This window comes from Ischnura elegans, chromosome 12 (genome assembly GCF_921293095.1).
Source record: "Ischnura elegans chromosome 12, ioIscEleg1.1, whole genome shotgun sequence".
NCBI lineage: Eukaryota > Metazoa > Arthropoda > Insecta > Odonata > Coenagrionidae > Ischnura > Ischnura elegans.
In genome coordinates this window covers 9,925,546-9,936,701 of record NC_060257.1, presented here as the reverse complement: position 1 = coordinate 9,936,701, position 11,156 = coordinate 9,925,546, and the positions used below count along the sequence as shown (strand labels likewise).

Here is an 11,156-nt window from a genome sequence, read left to right as displayed (position 1 = left end):
ATTATGAGGCAACAAAATTGATAAAAGTGTAATGTGACAATTATGTATTTTGTTAACCAGTGCCGGGAGGCACAAATGCTTATGATACTGAGAAGATGTTGCTTGGCATATGAACCCTCAAGCCTTAATATTTACCAAGTATCGCTAAGAGATCAGAGAAAGATTTACAGTGAAATGAGACATAGAAAATTATTTCGACGTCACTAAATCACTTCAGAGTCATGTCAATAGATGACTGACACATATTTTTCATATATATGTATTATTATTTTTATACATACAACACGGAAATTTTTAACCTTAAATCAGGGAATATCAGTTGAAATTGTTTCCATAATTTACGTTACTGTCACATAAAGCCATTTTACTCATCTTAGCAACATTAAAGCTAACTAACAAGAGTATACATGGCCATGAGAACATTTTACTGGCTAACTAAAATTTTTAACGATTATGTAGCCTTAGCATTGACCAAATATCTCTAAAGAGATCAGAGAAAGATTTATAGAGGAAAGCGACCTTTAAAAGCGTCAATTTACAAAATATTCGGGAGCGATAAATTTTCCGGGACAACCCAAAAGCGGGGGTCCGTCTCTTTAATTCCCTAATAAGCGCCATCTGCAGCATGCACCACTCCACCCATTTCTTCTGGGCCGACTAATCTTCGCTGCCGCCTCCAGACAACGGAAAAAGGCATCGCTCTCGTCCCCAACTATGACTTCCATCTCGGGTTACCGGTGGCGCCAGCCTAACCGGAACAAACTCATTTGAAAAGATTTTCCCCCTCGCGTCGACCCATGCGAAAAACTTAACACCCAACAACACCTTGGGTGGCTCTGGTGAGACTTCCCATCCTCGGATGGCCCATTACAAGGGTTCCACTAGGCTAGCTAGTTTGCCTTCAAGGTCTGAGTGGGTCCTTATGGCTACCAGTATTGCATTTTTTATTTATGATGCTGCCTACCTTGCTTGCTGCCCTGTTTCATTGGATCATCGGTTACCTGCAACAGGGGTCTCCAATCTTTTCAATCTAGGGCCACATTATATATTTCATATATATAATGTGGCCCATTACAAGGGTTTTACTAGGCTAGCTAGTTTGCCTACAAGGTCTGAAGGCCTGGTTACACGGTGCATGTGCGGTAAATGTATGAATGCGAGAATGAACGGAAAAATTCACCGTGTAACCACCCCAAAATGTACAAATGCATGAACGCGTGAACGGAAAATAGAACCTGTTCTAATTTCGTTCATGCATTCGCACAAGTTGAGCTCATAACAGAGCCACCTGGTGGCTACAAAAACTAAACGCCTCGCGTTACGAGAAAATGTATGAAAACTTGTGCGAACGCATGTACCGTGTAACCGCTCATTCATGCTACTCGTTCACGCAAACGTCCATGAATTCAGACATGCAAACCGACACGCATTCATACATTAACCCGTACGGGTTAATGCACCGTGTAACCAGGCCTTGAGTGGGTCCTTATGGCTACCAGTATTGCATTTTTTTAAATTATGATACTGCCTATTTTTTTTACCGCCCTCGGTTTTATTGGATCAACGGTTACCTGCAAGAGGTCTCCAAACTTTTCATTCTAGGGCCACATTATATATTTCTTCCATATTTACGCGGACCGAAGGAATGATTATTTAACCCATTAATCCCCAGCGTTGCGTAAACGCAACATTATTGAATCCTTATTCTCAGAACAAGTATCTACTTCAGAATAACTTTTTATTCGATTTACTGACTTCTTTTAAGTATCTCCAGGTACTCCTAATGTTGTTATTTCCACCAAAATTTTCATTCGTGTAATTGTATTTTTATGACTGATGGCGTTTGGCTTAAAAATCGATGCGCACATACGAGACACCCTAGGAAAAACGACATACTACCCCAGCATGTCCGTTAAAAGGCAGAATGGGGAATTTCCTCCAAAGGAATACTGATTTCTCCCGGCGAAGATGTCGCGTGTCGAAATAAAGATAAAAAATGGAAAATGTCCCCTTATTTTTAAAGAATTACTTTTTTTATTTATTTACGGGAGTTATCCCTGTATTACGTATACGCAGCATCATGAAAATCATAAAATATGGTTAATATAATATTTTTCCGAAAATTCATCTAAATTTGGCCAAAATAAATCGGAAGATGCAAAACAACCGAAGTTAAAAGCCCAAAATACAGTCTGGGGAATAATGGGTTACGTATTCTACCGATCAAGGCAGGTTTCCGAGGAGCACTTAAGAAGAATTCCAGGAGAGTTAAACATAACGGCCGAGAAAAACTTCATGAATAGGTTATTGAGAGAGAGAGAGAGCCATCTATTAGAAGATTGTGGAGTCAGCCTCGTGAGGGCCATGTATGCATACGTATTAGTAGCCGTATAGAGTGTAGTTCAAAGCACAGAAAAATTAACTGGGTTCAATTACAGTTACTTCGTACAAAAAGCAATAAATTAAGAGTACAAATAACTGATTTAAAAAGTAATCAGTAAAGTTACAGTTACGTTAAAATACGATTTCTTACGCATTCGAGTATCAATTTCAAGTGTAGTCGAAAAACTGGAATTCTAGTGGCTAAACATCGCGCTTGGGTTCAGCCAGTCCGGACTTTCTTCCATGAATGAATGTCATGTATTTCAAAAGAGAAATTCCGCATAATTTGAATTATTATGTCAGATGCTTGTAAATGGTTTACCAAAATGTCCGCATCGCGACGATAGTAGGGCGATACTCGCAAAATTTGCAATGGAGTAATTTCACTCAGAAGAAATACCAATTACAAGTGATAAATTAGATAAATTGTATCAACTCAAGCACATTTTTCTGTAAACACCTTCAGTTTCAGTTTGCATCCCCGGAACACTCTGCCGTCAGCGTCGCGAGTGGCGACATTTGTAAACCCGTTAAAATACACGGTGGCAGGCAGGGCATTCACGGCCGACCGGACAATCCTTAACAGTGACATTCGTGATTTCGACAGCCACTTAAACGTATCACAGTGATTAAATTCAATGTAAATATCACTTGACACTCTGTTTTATTCTCTATCCTATTTTACATCCACTTCAAGTTGGCTCTCTCCTTAACAATTCATTAGTTATCTTTTATCACCATAGCATCGTCTCAAACAAATAAATAAAAGAAATCAAAATAAAAACAAACATGCTCACAAATAAGCAAAACAAACAACAAATGAACTTAAAAACAGAAAATAAACTAAACATATACAAAAGTGATATTGGTCATAAAGACACATGCATCAACTTTCAAATGCTACGATTGCAATACAAGACACCGAGACTTCGGCATCATCGCCCGGAGGTCTGATGACCCACAGAGAATGCGAGAACCCAAGGTCCAAGCGGTCCCTTTGACCCGGAGTGACCGTGTGGAAAAGGCAAGCAGAATTTATGCCTTGAAGGTTAAGCACCATTGACTCTTTGGGACTGACCACCTACCGCTCTTCTTCCCTCTGTTCCATACCTAATTTAAGTTTAGCGAGGCTGTCATAACTTTTCTTTTTCTGAAAGAGATGTTTCCCGAAGGGGCCGCCTTTTCCCTAACAAGATGGGCGAACGCTACTTCCATATCAACCAGGTTTTTTGCGCCCTTTCAAAGGGACAGAATATTTCCATGGGGAAATTTACATTGGAGGATGGAATAGTATGGAGTGTTTACTATGAGCTAGTCCAACCTTCATTACGTTCACTAATACATATGATCAGTACCATTCCACTCATAAACAAAAGAACTTAATTCGGTGATGCAGTAGGTATTTCCTCGAGTCTGACAATTGAAAGGCCACATGAGACGCTACTGTCTTCGATAGTCCGAGGTATGGCATGAACTCCGATAGTTTCCGTAACGGAGAAATATGTGACCGAGAACCATATAAAATTTTAAAAACCTAAAACTAATCACTAGGAGCAACTGATTATTCCGACAATAGGGTGGTTTCCTATTATTTTTTTATTGCCTGAATCGAAATACTATTACTCCTGGAGTACGTATTTCACGCTTTTAGATTTTTAAATGACGATATATATTTTTCACGATTAAATGAAAAGTGAAAATTTTCAAGCGCGCGAAAACGCGACGGCTAAGCATGAAAGCAGGGAAAAGCCCGTGTGACGTCATTCTGGTTCCTGCTGTCACCGTGTGATACGTGTGCCGTTGCGATGCAGGCTGCTAGCAGGTAGCGGAGGTTTAAATAAGGATTACTAATACCTTATCAAACGAAGAAAACTTTCCGACCTTATCCAGTTTTAATAGGTGATTATTAAGACATGTTTCCCTGAGATCTGTGACTCATGCATGCATTGGTAACGTCAGACGATGTAAAACTCCTATCTACTCGTATAGAAACTACGTCCCTGTGACGTCACGTAGAGTGGCATCGCATGGGCGCCAATCTGGCCTTTTTCAAATGAGGATAAAATTGACCCTTGCCATTCGTCTAAACCGGTATTTCTAAAACCAAATAATTTGTATATTATTAATACACTAATGGTGGGTAACGAATCGTAATCAATGCATTTCGTTTTCTTTGATGAAGGAAACTACCCTATTGCATGTTATCTATTCGTTTTTACTAGTCGGAAATTGAAATGTATTAAAAATTAAAATTGTTTGGATCAGCAAAAATAATTCACAAAATCCAATCTGTAATATCAGTTGAATGTGGTAATTTGCGAAGTTTTCAATAAATAGATAGTGAAATGATATTCAACTTTTAGCCAGGAAGGATCATCGCACTCCCGATGATAGCGATAAACGCCCCGCCGCAATGCAATCTACCAAATCAACGATTTTCGCCTTTTTGGTTTACTTTAAATAAGAGGAACAATGTAAACATTTTCCTACATGAAAAATTTAGAAATATTTTTCACTGTGACTGCGATTCGGTGAAGATAGCCCTGCTGGTGATAGGCTGCTACCTTGTGATCAGCGATGTATCGCCACCTGTGATTGAAGAGTAGTGGACGATCACTGCCGGTGACTAAATCACCGAATCCACCGAATGCTCGAAATCACTGCGACTGTGAATACGGTGAAGATAGCTTCGGTTGCTACCAACAGCATAATAAAGGATGTCTTAGTCTTCTTTTATGATGAATAAGATATTCTTTACGAAATGTATAGCGAAATAGCAAACTGTTTGAATCATGATGGTTTGAATATATAATATGTTTAAAAAAATGCCGATAGGATTATAATGAATTCCCCTTATCAATTCTTTACCATATCAAATTTACTTAACTATCGTAACATAATCTCAGAATCAGACATTTTCCCTCAAAATATTATTTTGCCTAATCTTCCAATTTTCAATAAGTTTATTCGTTCCTTTTGCGGAGAGCTCAGTCGTTGGAATTGGATAAAATAGCACGAATGGCAGCGCCACAAATCACCGCTTACTTTTATGAGTGATTCTCCTCGGTGATCGCAATCACAGTTAAGAATCACCGTTACTGATGGGTAGCAGTCACAGGTATGGAAGTGATTGGAAAATCACAGTTCCGCTCATATCTGGGCAGCCGCCCCACACAGCAGAGGAATATCCCATGAATATGCTTAGAATATTCTCTAAGGTATATTGGAATATTCTTAGAATATTCTCAATGCTCTCAGGATATCCCAAGAATATTCCTGGTATATACTATACGTCCGCCCTAACGCATATCCCAGGAATATCCTGCGGGAATATTCCTGGGATATTCTAAGAATATTCCCAGCATAGTTCAGGAATATTCCCGGGATATTCTCATAGGAATATTCCTGGGATATTTCAGGATTATGCTCAGCATAGTCCAGGAATATTCCCAGCATAGTCCACGAATATTCCCAGGATATTCCTTCAGGAATATTCCCAGGATATTCCTCAGGAATATTCCCAGGATATTCCTCAGGAATATTCCCAGGAAATCACCATAAGAATATATTGATATTTCTATTGGAATAATGCCATGAATATCTCAAAGATGTTCTGGAAACATGGTGTTTATTCCAAGAAATACAAAAATCCCATAATTATGCCAGCCTTCTGTATGGATATTTCAGCATTGCTGAGGGTTGAATTAGGAAAATGCATTTTCTTTGGATTTATAAATTAAATAATATTTCATTACTTAGTTGGATTTAAATTGCCATTTATTATAACCAAATTACAAAAGGTATGAACAAATGGAAGGCCTCAATGTGAGGTAATATACCCCAAAAAGTACTGTTAATTAGTGGTTATTTCTTTACCTGGAGCTGAATATTCGTCTGTGAGGGGCCCTAAGTAACAATAGATGAACAACTTTTCCCCAATAAAACCTGTTGGAAATTAAAATGCAACTAATAAGGGGAGACCATGTACCTTGCTCTGCCTTTTTCGATGACGTATTTTTTATGGCATTTGAAATGGCGGACACATCTCTGAACTGATAGTGGTTACACTGAATGGGCCTTAGCTTGGTTGCAATTAATTAAGTTTCGAGCGGTATTTTTAACGAGCGATATTCCCAAAATAACATTGCACTGTTCAGATGGGTCAGTTGGTGAAGTGGTGAGCGTCTTCAGCTCTCATCCTGGGAGCCAGGGTTCGAGGCTTGGTCACGGTAGTAATATTTGTAGTCTTCATTTTGATCATGCGGTGACAAGTATTTCACTAATTTGAAAATTTTTTTATCATCATAACGGGGATTAGGTATTTAAGCAGAGTCATTACGGACGCGGAGATATGACGGTAGCATACACTACACTAGAAGGGTTGGTGTGCGCTAAAATGTTAATTTTTTGTATTACTTTCAAATTAAAAACGAAAAACTTTTCTTCCAAAAGCACATTCCGTTAAGGCTCAGGGTGAGCAGCAATGTGAGTGCAGATGTAATAAATAAGATCACAAAACAAATATAAATTGCCATATCTCTCTAATACTTGTAATTCACATTACTCCAAAGTTTACTTCAAGTACCTGCACATACTGAAAGAGCCATTCCAAAACATTAGTTCAATTAAAAATAGGATGGAATAAAGGTTGATTATTTAAAATCAACAATTACGCCAAATTGTGTCTTGTGCTCACCGCTTCCCAAAATCTTTCGCAACCTTCCAGCATAATAACAAGAGGATCACCTACAAATGTAATTTATTGTAAAAAAGCCACAGTCATTGCCCACCGTTAACCTTTCCTCATGTTTTTGAGGATGGTAGCAAGTGTAGTCTTCATAGCTCCCCGTTCGAAATGACACTGCTTAAATACATAAATGCCGTTGTGATGCTAAAAAAATTTTCTCACGCTTATGTTTGCTGCAATTAAAATTAGTGAAATACTTGTTGCCGCATGATTAAATTGAAGACTACAAAATATACTGCTGTGATGAAGCCTCGAACCCTGGCCCCAAGGATGAGAGCCAAATAGAGGCACTCATCACTACACCAACCGACCAATCTGTACTGTGCTGCATTATTTTGGAATTATATAGGCATTAAAAAAGGTGGAGCAAGATAGGTGGTCTCCCCTTTTTAGTTGCATTTTAATTTGCCATTTACTATGACCTAATTACAAATTTTCATCCTCCATTGAATCAATTGTTTTCTTCGCTATCTCCATTTTGCAACGGCTGACTCATTGCCTTCCTATGAGAAATAAAGAAAAAATAATTTATGTAAATGCAAAGTATACAATACTAAATATTATTAATTTCCATGCACAATACTATTCTGTAGTGATATTTCATTTGACTTATTAAGATTCTCATATTTACTTGAATCAGAAATAGATTTGAAATGAGCAGCAATAAAGAAGGATATTAAATATTTGAAACAGATCCATGGCTAAACAGCGAAATACTGTGACAGAGAATTTTTTATCTATTGAGATACACATAACTATAGCAATCCATAGGTCAACCAATTACATTATTAACTGAAAGTACATTTATCATAACTTACTTCTTCCCCCTCTCAATCCTTTCCTTAGCTTTAGCCAGCCACTTCTTAACAGGCTCGGATGTTTCATGTTCCGTAGCGTTGAACTGTTGTCTCGTTACATCTGAAGATAAAAAGAAGCAACACAGTTAATAATGCATAAATACATATTGAAAAATAAAATTACCATATATTTCTTTATGGTTGAAATCTTCCGGAGAAAGGACAAAAAAATGATTCCCTTATTTCTTGTCTCACAGGAAATTTAATAATTACCTATGATAATTTTACTCAGCTGCAGTTGGCAGAATATCATCTTCCCTTTGCCTCCCTTCCACGAATAGAGCGCGGCTACTTCATTGCCTAAAAGGTATGGCATCATTCTGAAGATGGCATTTCTGATATCTCGGCCACCAATAGTTTTTAAATGGTCCACCTGTTAAAATATATAAAGATGTTAATATAATTAAGGTTAGTTAATTACATAATGAAATTGTAAATGTATCCAACAGAAGAAAGCATCCATAATAGGGTTTAATCTCTGTGTGTCACCACAATATTTACCAGCTGATACATGGAGTGCTAATGTTAACTTTTTGTCAAAGATTTTTAAATTATAACAACTTACAACCATTCGGCGCCGCTCCTTTTCTACTTTGAGTTTTTCCTCAAAAGTTTCCACGTCTTTCAAAGACATAAGAGGAAACAATTCTGACATGTCATGGTTATGGTCTTCTCTTCCTTCATCCGCATAACCTCCTCCAACTTTCTTCTCCAGCCGATCAAGCCTGGTCATAATCTCTTTCTGCGTAGATATTATGGTGTTCAGCTTCACTCCATGGCCAGTAAGGAGGCGTAAGATATCTGCATTACCTATTGAAATAAAAGTTGCAATGACTTTCACTCCTCTAACCATGGCTGTACACAACAACTGTCACATTTGTTTTCCTACGTCATTTATTACAACTTACTTATTCATGATACATGTTAGAATAAAGAAATATTCTTATTTGACATTGAACTCAAGCAATACGAATTTTTGTAGTTACTAGCACATATCAAAGGCTTGATGGCTTGTATGAAATGTATGCATATTCTTCCTTTCCGACCAAAAACGCACATGAGGTTACACTACTGCTAGTCTTTTAAGAGCTTCCTTCTTTCATGAGCTTACCAGATGAATTGGCCTTTTCAGATTCTCTGGATAAAAGAGAAGACGATGGAGCACTGTTTACAATGTCAAAGGAAAGACTTCCTGAACTTTCCTCATTGCTAGATAATCTCCTCTTCTTGAGGGCAGCTTGATCTTTCTTTCCCTTTTTATCCCCACATTTCCCATTATTGCCATCTAATCCTTCCAACTGTTCTGCAACTCTAGTGACAGTTCCTACAGAACATAACAATACAATAATTAGATGCAACCCAGTTTAGGGGTGAATGAACATTTTCGTTATTTCAGAGATATTTTGTTAGAAAAAGAGCAATAGTGACTGCTTTATGGTGGCATTATGTACCACAATTTGTCACAAAATACAAAAAGACCATGTCCCTTTCATATCACTGTGCACTTCAAATATAAGAATTATGAAGTTACCTGCTGACTTCACTGATTGAGTTCCTTCATTGAGTTCAGTGTCACTGAAGGAGGGAAATGGTGCCAGGCCATTTTCATCAGAGGAGGAATCGATTCTTTCCTCTGAATCACTGCTTAACTTTCTTTCTCTGATCTTTCTTTCTCTTATCTTGTAAGCAGCTCTCTCTCTTCTTTTTTTCTTCTCAGTCTCTTCTGGCTCAGTATTAATGTCAGAAAAAAATTCCACTTCTTTCAGTTTCTCCCGTCCCCTTTCCATGTTTCCTACAGATTGATTAAGAAAACTGCATATAAGAACAAATAAAATGTACTAAAGCTAAACATAAAAGTTTAATTTAGGAGTTGCACTTTAACATAGGAGTTGCATTAAGCTTAAAATTAAATTTTAAACTAGTGAAGTGGATTACTTACTTGCATAACCCCAAACTTTTTTAATGGGGTGCTTCAACCACCCTTTCTGAGGGTCCTCCACTGCTTCCACAGCCTTATAGTATCTTTTATCATTTGAATATGATGGGAAAAATGCTTCTCCTCGGCTCTCATCCACAAACCATTTTGATGGGATGATTTGCAGTCCATCAAAAAACTCGACAATAGCAAATTGCATATCTGCTCTCGACATCCTATTACGAAAATTACATTTGCTGTGAATTGGTCAGTTTTTAGCATAGAAAGGCATACCAATCAACTTAAAAGCACATAATAGAGTATGTACTCACAGACAACAATAACATAGCCCACAAGTGAGTGTGACCTTTACTACTATTCTAACTGTTTTCTTAGCCTCCTCCTGACTGAATTTTATTGTAAACAATGGGTATTTTATGGGTAAACTGTTCTCGGGATCCCCACCGGGTTAAACTTTCATAACAGCCAATGCCAATATACATTCAGCCCTGATGATGAGCACCGAGATGGAGCTTGAAACGTTGGTCGTTATGAAAGAATTAACCCGGTGGGAATCGCGAGAACAGTTCACCCACATAATTTGCCGGGAAAGCATCCAATCATATTTCAATGGGTATTTCATCGCACATTACTCGTGTGGAGCAAAGGAAATACACATAACTCATTATCACCAACGGGAAGAAGGACACACTTTCCTAAAATTTGATCAATTCCCCACAATGATAATTTCTGTGTAGGTTCTTTGTGAACAAGGAATATATTGAGCACAGAGGATTTACATGGAATTGTAAATAGCTCACTTTTCTTCTCCATTGCTTGACCCACTACATAAATTTTCTCATCTGATAATACCAAATTCCTAACAAACACAACTACACCATCAGCAGTGTACAAAAATCCATCGCACTTCGAATTCACTTTCACTTCACCACCAATAATATTTGATATCCTGTATTGGGCTCCACTCAGACCACACAAAGGGCCATTAAAGTGTCTTGATTTCTCATCAAGTTTTCCAACTGAAGTTCTAGAGGGAAATCTATGGCCAGAAAGTTGTGTTTCTTCTATGCGCCGGTGTATTTGCTGCAGTGGCCTGTCTGACTTCCTTATGAGCTTCTTAATTTTTTGCATGTAGTTCTCAAATGGAAATGCACTGAAAGAGTCTAAGCATCCAAATTTTTTGGCATCCTCACTCAAGTGAATAAGCCCATGAATATTATGGGACATGAGGTGT

At 37.9% G+C, this 11,156-nt stretch overlaps 1 protein-coding gene across 1 annotated transcript; it reads right to left on the bottom strand.

Moving 5' to 3' along the window:
• Positions 1-6,146: 6,146 nt before the first annotated feature.
• Positions 6,147-10,380, bottom strand: LOC124169678. The gene is made up of 7 exons (XM_046548346.1): positions 9,926-10,380; positions 9,518-9,778; positions 9,098-9,310; positions 8,552-8,796; positions 8,200-8,359; positions 7,948-8,047; positions 6,147-7,632 (listed from the first exon to the last, which is right to left on the bottom strand). Exons 1-7 carry the CDS (start codon positions 10,134-10,136, stop codon positions 7,581-7,583), a joined length of 1,242 nt encoding a protein of 413 aa, XP_046404302.1. The 5' UTR covers positions 10,137-10,380; the 3' UTR covers positions 6,147-7,580.
• Positions 10,381-11,156: the final 776 nt, after the last annotated feature.

Bases quoted from the DNA above. Each gene is read 5' to 3' on its own strand.
- LOC124169678 (XM_046548346.1), bottom strand. From the start codon at position 10,136: ATGTCGAGAGCAGATATGCAATTTGCTATTGTCGAGTTTTTTGATGGA. The intron at 9,779-9,925 runs GTAAGTAATCCA...ATCAATCTGTAG, and splicing joins AAAAGTTTGGGGTTATGCAA to GAAACATGGAAAGGGGACGG. The intron at 9,311-9,517 runs GTAACTTCATAA...TATGTTCTGTAG, and splicing joins TCAATCAGTGAAGTCAGCAG to GAACTGTCACTAGAGTTGCA.